The sequence below is a fragment of the Orcinus orca genome, chromosome 11 (assembly GCF_937001465.1).
Source record: "Orcinus orca chromosome 11, mOrcOrc1.1, whole genome shotgun sequence".
NCBI lineage: Eukaryota > Metazoa > Chordata > Mammalia > Artiodactyla > Delphinidae > Orcinus > Orcinus orca.
This window is the reverse complement of record NC_064569.1, coordinates 44067791-44081260: the sequence shown is the minus strand read 5'-3', so window position 1 is coordinate 44081260 and position 13470 is coordinate 44067791. Positions and strand designations below refer to the sequence as shown.

Here is a 13470-nt window from a genome sequence, read left to right as displayed (position 1 = left end):
TGGGAGAAGGAGGGGCTTATTTCACCGCCTTTCCCATGATATGGGGCCCAACAGGTAACCACTTGATGGGAGGGGGTTGTCGTTCCATTTGGAGTTCAGAGAACTGGGCATTCTCCAGATCTTTCCAGGTCTCTCTGGTGAGGCAGCAGCCGTCCCCAATGTGTTTCCAGGTGGGCTCTAAAACCTGCTGCCACAGGAAGGCCCAGCTTCCACGCGGCTCAGCCACGTGCTCCCAGAAAAAAAACATTCCTCCCTGGGAGAGAAGAGAGAGCGTCACTTACCTGCTCCATTCCGCAACCTTCCTCTACTCTCACCTCCATCCCGCTGACCAAGCCTGGTCAGAACCTCTTGGTGGAGTGGGAGGTGCTGGCCTGCGAGTTTAGGGAGACCGTCCGGCTCTGTGACCTTCTCTGCATCCCCCGGCTCTTACCCCCCAACTCAAAGTGAGTGTGAAGAGCCTCCTGTGACCTAGGGGCCATGACCGGTGAGAGATTTTTAAACAATGACCCGAAGGCCAGCGTAGCCGAGGGCAGACAGATGGGGAGGCGGGGAACCAGGAGCAGAGATCTCATTGGATACAGAGATGCTCGCGCTGAGCCCTCTCCCGAGACCAAGAGCCTGCATCCCGGACGTCTCAGCCAGCATCCCACGGAAGGGTGCACTGGGCTCCTGAGTGAGCTGGGGTTCCTCCAGCTCTTCCCTCCTCACTGTACCCTCCCTAGGTGATCTCATGCACCCAAAACAAAAAAACCAACCAAAAGTTACAAGTAACTCTTAACGTTAATGAATTTAAACCTTCCAGAAAGCATGAATCTAAAAGGAAATGTCCAACAGGTGATACAAGCCAGATATTCTACGGCCTTTCCTGTTTCGGTCTCACATTCCAATGCGCTTGGAATTTACCAGCTACAAGCTGATGACGTCCAAATCTAAATTTCCAGGCTACATCTTTTCTGACCTCCAGATCTAGACTTAAAGTGCCTCTGGGTTTTCTGCCCGGCTGTCTCCATGGGACCACAGACCTAACAAGTCCCAAACAGGCTTCTTCTGTCCTGCAAATGGTACTTCTCTCTACCCTTCCTCACTCCCTCCACCAGTCGCTCATGCGAGAAACCTGGAAATCATCCTAAACTCCTTTCTGTCCACACCCAGTTCCAAACTTTATGGATTCCACTACCCCCATACCTCTACTTAGAACACTCTTTTGTTTCCGCCACTCCCTCCACCCCCTGCTTAACCCCTCAGATCTCAGTTTAAACACCACATCCCTAGGTGTCCTTCACCCCTCTTTCCCCCTTTGTTAGGTGGATCACCTGTGTGATTCCACAGCACCCTGTCCTGCCCCATCCAGGCCCTGGTCATATCTCCTGTTCACCAGCAGGTGGCGGTGGGTGGGTGTCTAATGCACTAGTGCCTGAGATTCCCCATCCCGGGTGCCCTGGACACCGGGGTGGCTGATGCTACGTTTGTTGCCCCGTGCCCATCACTTCCCATTCTGCTCACCGGCCTCAGTACTCTCCGAACTTCCTGCAGGACCCTCTTTGGGCTCTGCACCGAGCACAGCACCAAGGTGCTGACCACCACGTCCATGGAGCCACTGGCCAGCTGTTTCATGTCCTCCCCGAAAGCCACCACAAACCGTTCATATTCAAGATGCCTATTCTTGGCCATACTCTTTGTCAGGAACTTCTCAAAGTGAGGGTTCGGGTCCAGGCAGGTGATCCTGCAGCCACATGGGTAGAACTGGAAGTTGGCGCCAGTGCCACAGCCCAGCTCCAGCAGGGCCACCTTCCCCGAGGCTCCTGCCAGCCCCTTTATCTGGCTGAAGAGCTCCTGTTTCTTGCTGTCCATCTTGCGGTTGCACTTGACTGTCAGCATGGCCATCAGGTAGGGGAAATAGGTCTTGCACAGGGGCTCCCAGAAACCCAGCAGAGCCATGAGGTGCAGGGGCAGGGTCAGGATTAGCACCAGCAGCTGCAGGAGTCGGACCAGGGTGTCCATGGTAGCCTGGCTCTGAGTGGAGCTTCCCTTGGGTGGCTGGCCTGTCTCTCTGCTCCGCCGCTGCAGACTCGAGTCTCCTTTCGCCCAGTGATAGGACTTTGTTCCCTGTCTCCTACTTGGCCGTTTCCTCTTTGCCGGGGAGGAGTTGATGTATGAAATCTCTCCAGAGGGCGCCGGTCCCAAAATCCCGTAGGCTCTTCAACCAATTTTATTACGTGGGGGCGAAGAAACAGGTGGTGCCAGTGTGTCCTGAGTTCTGGAACGCTGTGCCCAGTTGAAGAGGCTGGTGTGTGCTGATCATCTCAGAGGGACACGGGAAGGGGGAGGGGAGCTACGTCTCAGATCACAGCTTCACGGGGGCCAAATGCCCCGGCAGAGCAGACTCCTGCGGCACGTCCCGGCCTCATTCCGGGCTCAGGTTCTGCTCAGTTTATGCAAGTTGGAAATTCTGGTTGGGTGCCCCTGGAACACCCCCAGGGCTTTGTAAACTGTAACATGCCTCTGCCCCAGATAGAAGCCAAACACAGAGAAGGATGTGTCAACCCCAGGGGGGCGGTCACAAAACTTCTCTGCTGGGCAGCTGCACAGGGGCTGCCCTGCCTCCAGCAGCGCCGTTTGGGAGACACTTTCCTGAAATAGCTCATCCCTGCCTGACTCAGGAATTGTCCCAGACCTTATCCCTCAGCCCCGCGCTGGCCGGGGCACAGTGGGTTTGACCGGCAGGACAGAGGCAGTGGACTTGGACAGAGCACCCGCCCCAACCAGGGACTTTGTTTAAAGTCGTCCTCCCCCAGAGGCCACCAATGACCCTGGGAAATGCTCCTCGTGAGACTTGAGGCTATTGGACTTTCCCTCTTGTAGAGTGCCCATGCGTAGTGGCTGAAGGAAGTTTTGTTTAGAGAAAAGAAAATCAACATTCATTTTATTGTTGAGTGGTATTCCATTTTATGGAGTTACCATAAATTATTTATCCATCCAGCTGTTGACGGACATTTGGATTGTGTCCAGTTTTTGTCTATTACAAATAGAACTGCTATGAACGTTTATGTCCATGTCTTTGTGTGGATATATACTTATATTTCCTGTGTGTAAATACCTGCATGTGGAATGGCTATTCATTTATTTAAAATGTGTAATTATTCTTTTGTTTTGGTGGTATCATTTAATTTTTTCTTCTTCTTCTTTTTTTTTGGTTGTAGTAAAATGCACATAACAAAACTTACCATCTTCACCATTTTAATTGTACAATTCAGTGGTATTAAATATATTAACACTGTTGTGGACCCATCACCGCCATCCACCCCCATAATTCTTTTTTTTTTTTTTTTGCGGTACGCGGGCCTCTCACTGCTGTGGCCTCTCCCATTGTGGAGCACAGGCTCCGGTCGCGCAGGCCCAGCGGCCATGGCTCACGGGCCCAGCCGCTCCGTGGCATGTGGGATCTTCCCGGACCGGGGCACGAACCCGTGTCCCCTGCATCGGCAGGCGGACTCTCAACCACTGCGCCACCAGGGAAGCCCGCAATATATTCTTAATGTGAAACCAGATTATACTGGCTAGAGAAAAATTAATCCTTGCTATAGTGAGGTGTGCTTGCTTTTTAGATAACTTGTGAGGAAACTGGCTACCGCACGCAAACCTACTCCATTCATGCAATCAGAGAGCTCCTCCCCACTTTGGATCTGGTAAAATCTGGACAGAGGAGAGCTTCTATCAACACTTGGCTAAAATCTGAAGCTTGAACATGGTTTGAGAAAGAGGAAGAAGAAACCTTTTTCTTCTTAAGTCCTGGGTCTTTAAGGACTCCTTTGCTGTGTGATACAGGGATGAGTTAAATAAAGCTGCAGTCTAGTCCTTTTATTCTGGACTGCTCTGTCCAGAGTTCCCTGCCCAGACAGGAAAGAAATGGTGTAAATATCCATTATAGCACTGGGAGTGATTTTTTTTTTCACTTGGGGAAGCCTGGAGAGGCAGAAGGATGCTGCCAGGGGCTGAGATATGGCCGTGGATGGGGGGGATGAACTTCTCCCCACCTCTTTGGGTTTGCTGGGAGGAGGCATCACTTTGACCTACTACAGGTGCTCTCCTGGTAAGAGAGAACTGGAGGTTGACTTATCTGAATTCTCACTCCCTACCTCCCATGGGGAGCAGAGAAATTCCCATGAGGAGAGAAAGGAAGGCTCTTGTTATCACGCAGGGAACCAGGAGAGCTTTTTGGCCTGGGCCTTGTATTCCTGAAGGCCCTCAAGTATAGATTTTGCTACTATTGCCAAGTAAGGTCACATTGTCTTTGCATTTATTGATTGTATTAGAAGTTTTGGTTGGTTAAAAATAAACATAAAAAATAGACCAATGTTTTATATATACACTACCAAATGTAAAGTAGATAGCTAGTGGGAAGCAGCCGCATAGCACAGGGAGATCAGCTCGGTGCTTTGTGTCCACCTAGAGGGGTGGGATAGGGAGGGTGGGAGGGAGGGAGACGCAAGAGGGAGGAGATATGGGGATATATGTATACGTATAGCTGATTCACTCTGCTATACAGCAGCAACTAACACAACATTGTAAAGCAATTATCCTCCAATAAAGATGTTAAAAAAATACCAATGTTTTAGTAACTCTGTTCTGGCACTCATTCATTTTCTAATATACCCACAGTCTGAAAAATGGAAGAACACTAGCCCTCTCTCACTCTTGGGGTGACCTCGCCTGCCACATGCAGATTGTAGATAGGATGTGAAATCAGTTATGACAGTTGTAGAAAGTTAACTCATGGTTTCGTATGTTCTGAAACAGTGCAGAAACGGCATTTCCCCTTTCAAGAAAGGCACTAAAAACAATGGAAAACCGTGAGTGCCAGTCTTATGGACCAACTTATTAATATCACAGAAAGCTGTGACCTCACTCCACACCCAAGCAACTCCAGTCCTGCCGGGCTCCTGAAGCACTCCCCAAAGAGCAGAACCCCAGAGAATTGTCACTGTTTGACCTTTCTGGAAGATCCCTGGAAAAGCCCCACTCACAGGCCTTGTCTTTATCTGGTCAGTGAGGAAAGCCCTATCATCAGGGCATTGGTCAAATAATCAGTGACAATATTTTAAGATTGAAGCTGCCCAGTGTGGATGGACCTAGAGACTATCATACTAAGTGAAGTCAGACAGAGAAAGGCAAATATCATATGATATCACTTATGTGTGGTATCTAAAAAATGAGTATAAATAAATACATCTTCCTTTTAAAACAACACCACCACCACAACATAGAGCTCATTCCAACAATTCCATTCCTAGGTATATACCAAAGAGAACTGAAAACATATCCACTCAAAAATTTGTACATGGGCTTCCCTGCTGGCACAGTGGTTAAGAATCCACCTGCCAATGCAGGGGACACGGGTTCGAGCCCTGGTCCGAGAAGATCCCACATGCTTTGGAGTAACTAAGCCCGCGAGCCACAACTACTGGGCCCAAGCGCCACAACTACTGAAGCCCACGCGCCTAGAGCGCCATGCTCTGCAACAAGAGAAGCCACCACAATGAGAAGCCCATGCATGGAAGAGTAGGCCCTGCTTGCTGCAGCTAGAGAAAGCCTGCTCACAGCAACGAAGACCCAACGCAGCCAAAAATAAATCAATAAAATAAATAAATTAAAAAAAAATTTGTACGTGTGGGAACTACACTCAATATTTTGTAATAACCTATAAGGGAAAAGAATCTGAAAAAAAAGATATATATGTATGTATAACTGAATCACTTTGCTGTACACCTGAAACTAACACAACGTAAATCAACTATAATTCAAAAAAAAAATTGTGAGGGTTTGTTGCAGAGTTATTCATAGTAGCCCCAAAGTGTAAACAACCAAAGTGCCCTTAAACTGATGTGTGGATAAATAAAATATGACATATCCATACAATGGAATATTATTTGGCAATAAAAAGGATATAAACTGATACATGCTACAACATGGATGAAACTGGGAAACGTTACGCTAAGTGAAAGAGGCCTGATACAAAACTCCACATGTTGCATGATTCTATTTATATGAAATATGCAGAAGAAGCAAATCCATTCGAGAGACACTGGGGGAGGGATGAATGGGAAGTGACCGCTAAGGGGTACAGAGTAACTTTTTGAAGTGATGAAAATGTTCTAAAATTAGGTAGTGGTGGTGGTTACACAACCCTGTGAATATCCTAAAACCCACTGAATTGTGCACTTTATATTTTTTAAACTATATATTTTAAAATTATTTGGCTGTGCCATGCGGCACGCAGGATCTTAGTTCCCTGACTAGGGATTGAACCCGGGCCCCAGCAGTGAAAGCGCTGAGTCCTAACCACTGGACCACCAGGGAATTCCCAAGAATTGCGTACTTTAAATGAGTGGATTTTGTATTACGTAAATAAGCACTCAATAAAGCTGTAAAAAATAATAAAAATAAAACCAGGTTCCTTTTGTCTCTCCACATTAAAAAGAAAATAGAAGCAATGATTTCTACCCTTGGGTCAGTAGTTCTCAACTGGGGGCGGTCAGACTAGGTCTGGAGACACTTTGTCACAACTGGGGAAAAGGGTGTTACTGGCATCTAGTGGACAGAGGCCAAGGGTGCTGCTAGCCATCCTACAAGGCAAGAACAGCCCCTCACAAGCAAGAATGACCTGGCCGCAAATGTCAATCATACCAAGATTGAGAAATCCTGCCCTAGATCAAAGTCCATGAGGACAGAGCTGGGTACATGGTGCACCCGGTCCCTCCCACAGCTGCCAAAGTCCTTTGGTGCAACGGCATCGCCTGTGTTGAGAGCAGTTGTTAGAATCCTTCCCAAGAAACTCCCCTTTAAAGCAATGGTAAGGACGTGAACCACAATCATCTCTCTAGCGGTGTCCTTGGGAGAGCCTTCTGTCTGGTCTTAGCTCCAAGAACAGTTATACTGCCCTGAGTAGTCTATCTCTGTTTTATCTCATGGACACTGTGAACTCTGGAACTGACTGCACTTTCCTTTCTGGGTTGGCTGCTAAACAGTTTTGAGCCAAACTTGTGGCCCAACCTTAGGAAGGGCATAGGTCTTATATTTTGCATTTTAAAGTTTCATTCTTGGCTCTATTTTATATCCCTAACTTTTTCTTTTTAAAAATTTATTTTCTTTCTCTTTATTTCCTTTGCTCCTACTTTTCCCCTTTTTTTGGTTTGTTTGTTATGTCTTTGTAAGCTATTTATGCTGGGCAACAAGAAACGAAACACCAAATCGACAAATATAAACAGCGAGTCTCCCCTTAGCTCTGGGATGGAAGTTCATAGGGCAGAGTGGTGGGTAGGTTACAGACGCATCGTGAGGACCGTGGGCAGGGGCCAATGACCTCCCCAAAGGATGCCCTCGTTCTTGCTCCAGAAGCCTGGCTGGATGCTGAGGGGGCAGGATGTGAGAAAGTAGGGGGATTCTTAGAGAAGGTCAGCTGTTCCTGGGTTGCCGTGTAAGACACTGTGGCCTCTTGATGTTGGAAGGAGCTGGGCTTTCAGAGGACAAGTCACAGATGTGGGGACAGAGCTGGTAAGGGAGGGATTCCCAGCTGGGCAGGACTGGGTAGTGTATTAGAGTGTCTTGGACTGGGAGCCAGAGATTTGGCTTCTAGGTTTCAAGTCCCAGCTCCACCCTCGTTGGCCAAGTGACTTTGCAGTCACGTCGTAGCTCCTTAGTTTTCTGTTTTTACTAAAACATGGTAGTAATACCTACTAGGCCTGTCTCTACGGTTGATTCGAGGACCAAATGAGATAATGAAATTGCTGAATTGCTCTATTCATTGCTAGGCTGCAAACTTTTTCTTTTTATTTATTTATAAAAATTGAAGTATAGTTGATTTACAGTATCATGTTAGTTTCAGGTGTACAGCACAGTGATTCAGTTACACACACACATATATAACTGAGTATATATATTCTTTTTTTTTATATATATATATTCTTTTTCAGATTCTCTTACAGGTTATTACAAAATATTGGGTATAGTTCCCTGTGTTCTTCTTTCTTTCTTTCTTCTTTTCTTTTTTTTTTAACGTTGAGGGACAAAATTAATTGTTCAGTTATTGTGGCTGTGATTACCATTGTACTTGTGGAGATGTTCTCATTTGAGGTCATTACTGCTGCCAAGGCTCTGGGGTCTGCGGGGCTGGTGGGCAGACCTGAGGGAGACCTGGCTGACCCCGAGGAATTAGTTAAAACTTACACAGCAACCCAGAGGAGAAAGTATTTATTAATCATTAAGTTACATGTGGATGTATGTAAAACGCTCCTTAGACTTTCAGAGCTAAAAGGATCTCAGGGGGTTGGAGAGCCAGGCTCCTGCCCCAAGCTCACTCTCTCAGGAGCTCTTAGCACCTGTGAGATCTTCACTTACCATTTTCCCCACGAAGTGAAAGCTCAGCCCAGGAGAGTCAGGAAGCTCTGGGGTTCAGGATACATGGATTTCCTAGACTTACGTGTGTCTTTGTGATCTCTAGGCTGGAGGCCACTATAGTTCTAGTTCCCTGGGTCTAACCTGATGTTTTCAGCTGCAACTTGAGACCCGTTTCATCTTCTAATCTTTGTGGGCTTGGCTGACAGCCACGGATCCCGTTTCTCTTTTTATTATTCTTCAGTTCTTTTTCCCTCTCCTTGGCTCCCCTCATGTCCACCCATCAACCCACACCCCAGACACTGCAGCCAACCAATTTCTATTTTCATCTGAATAAAAATGTTGTTATGAGAAAGGTCACAGGACATGATGAAGAAAACCCGCTCCTTGCCCTAGAGGCTGGGAGCGGAGGGCCTCCTGAAGCTCCTCTCTACTCAAAGTAGTAACTTTCAAGGTACTTTTCCTTCAACCTTGGTATCCTTTGGGTAGCTTCTTTTTTGGTTTTGAAATTTTATTGTCTTCCCAGACCAGGGTGGAAATGGACATGGTGAACTCACCTTCTCCCTCTCCCGATTCATGTGACACAAGGCTGAGTTTTATTATATACCAGACACTGTGCTAAGTGCTTTTCATACATTATGTTATTTAATTCCTACAACAACCCTATGACGTAGGAATTATCTTTGTTTTACAGATGAGAAAACTGAGTCTCTGAGAGGTCAGAGTCACACAGCTTGGTGGTGAAACCAGGAGTCTAACCTGGAGAGTGATCAGTGATAGGCAGCTGAGGTAGAAAGGGCATTGGACTTGGGGTCAGAGGCTTGGGTTTGGGTCCTGGCTCGATTACTGACTAATGGGACTTGGGCAAGTCACACCTATCACATGTCCCGGCCTCAGCCTTCTCATCTGCAAAGAGATAATAATAACACCTGGTTCACTAGACAGATGATGGGATTTAACTGAAGTGATTATTCAACTAGGGCTAGACTCAGCAGATGCTCGGGCAATGTCCACTGTAGCAGAGCTGCACACGTGTGGCAGGCAGCCCCCGCAGCTGGCCCCCAGCCACTCTACCTCCTGGAGCTCAGGCTCTCATGTAATCCCCTGCCTTTGAGTAAACGGACACACCAGGTCCTTGACACATTGGGGCTCACAACGTGGCAGATGCCTTTCCTCTGAGCGAGCGAGGGAGCGTGAGAGAGAGTGATCAAGATCACAGGCACGGTCTTTTGTAACCTGGACATTTTGGGGCTAAAATTAGGGACTTACTTCTAACTGATTGTGCACAGCAAAAGTAATAGACTGTTGGGCTTCTCTGGTGGTACAGTGATTAAGACTCCACGCTTCCACTGCAGGAGGCTTGGGTTCGATCTCTGGGTGGGGAAGTTCCACCTGTCGCAAGGTGCGGCCAAAAAAAAAAAAAAAAAGTAATGGGCTGCCACTTTTGAGATTGGGTTACAAAAAGCCTCTGACTTCCATCTTGCTGGCTCACGCTCTCTCACTCTCTCCCTCGCTCACTCCCTCGGAGGGAAGGTAGTTGTGCCACGGTATAAGCTGGAACTGATGGCAAGGAATGGGTGTCCCCAGCCAGTGAGCGCCTGAGACCTGACAGCAGCCCCAGGAGTGAGCCTTGGAAGCAGCCCCTCTCCCAGGGGAGCCTTGGGATAAGGGCATCCTGGTTGCCATCTTGACCGCAGTCTTATGAGAGCCACAGGCACCCAGCTAAGTCACACTCGGATTTTTTTTTTTAATGTTTTTACTTTACAGTTGTCAACCTTCAGATATTTTTTTAAAATTTTATTTATTTATTTATTTATTTGGCTGCCGTTGGGTCTTCGTTGCTGCGCGCAGGCTTTCTCTAGTTGCAGCAAGCAGGGGCTACTCTTTGTTGCGGTGCTCAGGCTTCTCATTGTGGTGGCTTCTCTTGTTGTGGAGCACGGGCTCTAGACACGTGGGCTTCAGTACTTGCAGGACGCAGGCTCAGTAGTTGTGGCTCACGGGCTCTAGAGCACAGGCTCAGTAGTTGTGGCACACAGGCTTAGTTGCTCCATGGCATGTGGGATCTTCCCAGACCAGGGCTCGAACCCGTGTCCCCTGCATTGGCAGGCGGATTCTCAGCCACTGTGCCACCAGGGAAGCCCCGCACATTCGAAATTTTGACTCAGAAACATTGAGTTTATAAATGCTTGTTGTTTCAAGTTACTAAGGTTTGAAATGATACAGCATGGAAGGCTGTGGAGGGGATGTGGTTTTTCTGGGAGAAGCAGAGGAGACTTCTTAGAGGGTGTGTGTCTGTGCTTGGCCTGGAAAGGTGGGCAGGACGCAAACTTGAAGAGGAGAAAGGTTCTCAGGCAGGGGAATGGCAAGCAGGTGCATTCCAGGAATGTGAAATCTGGTCTGGCGGAAATCACCTCACCTACCTATGGATCTGATGGAAACATCCTACCTGAGGTGAGAGTGGGCTCTTCCCTGTCAGGCGTGCTCGGCTCTGCCCTTAATTCACTGAATGATCCAGGATGAACCAGATGAGCTTTTCCAGATCTCAGCTTCCTCCTCTGTAGACTGGAGTCTGGACAAGTAGATCTTTCAAGTCCCCTTCCTTTTACCATCTCCTCACCCACAGCTCAGAGAGAGGGGATGACCTTGAACGTGGCTACTCAGAGATTCACCACACGGGGGAGATGTGATATCATTTTGAATACCTCCAGAGTTACACTGCTCTTCCGGAAAAAAGTCTGCCTTTTTGGGTCCATTGCCCGGACTCTCTACCACCTCCTTCCTGTTTTTTATTTATAACTATTTTATTATTTTATTTTATTCAAATACTATCTTTTATTTCACTTAAAAATTTTAAAGTGGTAGAGCAAAAATACCTAAGGCAGCCAGGACTTTGGTGTTAAATGAGGTTTAAAAGAAGTTTTTTTTTTTGTTTTTTTTTTCCGGTACGCGGGCCTCTCACTGTTGTGGCCTCTCCCGTTGCAGAGCACAGGCTCCGGACGCGCAGGCTCAGCGGCCATGGCTCACGGGCCCAGCCGCTCCGCAGCATGTGGGATCTTCCCGGACCGGGGCACGAACCCGTATCCCCTGCATCGGCAGGCAGACTCTCAACCACTGAGCCACCAATCTACCTAAAATCTAGTTTCTGAGAATGAAGCAATGCATTCTGTGGTTAAGATTGATTGCAGATAAAAAAAAAAAAAGATTGATTGCAGAAATTTTACTTCAATCAAGAGAACTTAAAATTTTACAGAACTTTACAGGAACTTGTAGAAATGCTCAAATCGTAAACCTGGAAACAACCTAAGTGCTCTTCTCATAGCCTTTCTATGACGCATATGTCTGAAAAATGTGCACTGAAAATCGGAAACATTCGCTATTCACCAAATTGCAAAACTAAACTACTGATAAAAACATTTCCAAAGGCACAAGTAGGCATAATTGGTTGAAAGTAAATCAGATATTTAAAAATACCAAAATATGTTAAAACAAATTCCATCTTTTTCTTTTTATGTTTCATATATGATTTTTTCTTATTGTGTGATCAACAGATCAAAAACACATGTTTGGGGGTGCTTCTGGTCTACCGGGTCACCCTGCTGGGCAACTCGCTGATCCCTCCTCACCCTGGCAGACGCTGCCCTGCACTCACCCGTATGCACTTCTTCCTGCGCCACTTCTCTGTGGCGGGGCTCCTCTACACCAAGACCATCGTGCCCAGGATGCTGGCCGACCTCCTCTCCTCCGGCCCCACCATCCCGCCCACCGGCTGCTTCACCCAGCTGTACTTCTCGCTCCCTGTCATCGCTGAACGCAGCCTGCTCACGGCCATGGCCAGTGACCGCTATGCTGCCGTCTGCCGGCAGCTGCATCACTCCACCCTGATGGGGCCAGGGAGTGTGTGTGCGCATGGTGGGCACATCCTACCACATGGGTATCATCACCGGCACCACTCACTCCATCTTCACTTTGCCTTTCCCTGGTGCCAACACCATCCATCACTTCCTGTGTGACATCCTGCCTGTGCTGAGGCTGGCCAGCTTGAGCACCTTGTGGGGTGAAGTGGGCAATCTTGCCCTCACGATAGCCTTTATCCTGACCCCCTTCTCACTGACTGTAGCCTCCTATGCCCGTATTCTTAGCATCATCCTTGGGGTCGCGACATCCCAGGGACGTTGAAGAATCTTCTCTACCTGTTCCTCCCACCTACTTGCAATCATGCTCTTTTTTGGGACGGGGACTGTTGCCTACATGAGGCCATGGGCAGGCTCCTCCCAGGACGGGGACCAGATCCTTGCCCTCTTCTACACAGCTGTCACTCCCATGTTCAACCCTTTGGTCTACACTCTGAGAAACAAGGAGGTCACGGGGCAATGAGGCAGCTCGTGAAGAGATATGTCTGGAGCCCTTGACCCCCTCAAGTTCTTGGAGATAAGGGCCTGATCCTTGGAGATTTTCAAGGAGGAGGGCTCAGCTGGAGTCCCTGCTCTGGGTGGTGTGGGTGCCAGCTCGAGGGCCCAGGGCTCTGACCTGCTGCTCAGAGCTTGGCTTCTGGGGCCTGTTCTTATGGCCTTGACCTGACTTGTTTGTAGGTACAAAGCTGGAGAGACATGCACTTGGGGGAGGTTGAGGAGGTGCCCGTTTTGTGCGATGATTGAGCAATTCTGGTCTTTCATGAGGTTCAGGGTGCCTTCCTGGGCTACAATTCCTGTAGACAGTGTTTCTCCCCCTTCTCCCAGACTCCTCACTGGAAGCCTTTCTCTTTCCCATCAGTCACCTCCGCTACCACATGAGCTCCTTTACTTCAGGTGCGAGGTCTGACCTGGGGTAGGTACAGGGCAGGGAATAGTTGACCTGGCTTTGGCGGTTCAGGTGCCGAGTCTTGCTTGGTGTTGCTTTAGGACTGGAAGCATCTGTCTCGTTACTTTGCTGTGACTTACAGGTTCTCTCCCGGGATCCCGGAGATGTTGATATTCTCTACTTAGCTTCTTTCTCACCCATGGACTGACTTCCTCTTCATCTCCTCTGATCCTAGGGTAGAAATGCACATACATCTCTAGACTCTGACTCTGATCAGAAGGT

The 13470-nt window shown here is 48.1% G+C and overlaps 2 protein-coding genes across 2 annotated transcripts; one reads left to right on the top strand and one right to left on the bottom strand.

Moving 5' to 3' along the window:
• Positions 1 to 11: 11 nt before the first annotated feature.
• On the bottom strand, positions 12 to 2095 carry TMT1B (thiol methyltransferase 1B). The gene is made up of 2 exons (XM_004274203.4): positions 1504 to 2095; positions 12 to 253 (listed from the first exon to the last, which is right to left on the bottom strand). The coding sequence occupies exons 1-2, from the start codon at positions 1999 to 2001 to the stop codon at positions 17 to 19; spliced, it is 735 nt and encodes a 244-aa protein (XP_004274251.1). The 5' UTR covers positions 2002 to 2095; the 3' UTR covers positions 12 to 16.
• Positions 2096 to 9397: 7302 nt separating this feature from the next.
• Positions 9398 to 13038, top strand: LOC101288740 (olfactory receptor 9). Its single transcript, XM_004274456.3, is given in 6 exon segments — positions 9398 to 9487; positions 11940 to 12004; positions 12006 to 12042; positions 12045 to 12275; positions 12277 to 12757; positions 12760 to 13038. Coding segments are annotated over 6 exon segments (945 nt in total). The 3' UTR covers positions 12801 to 13038.
• The last annotated feature ends 432 nt before the right edge of the window (positions 13039 to 13470 follow it).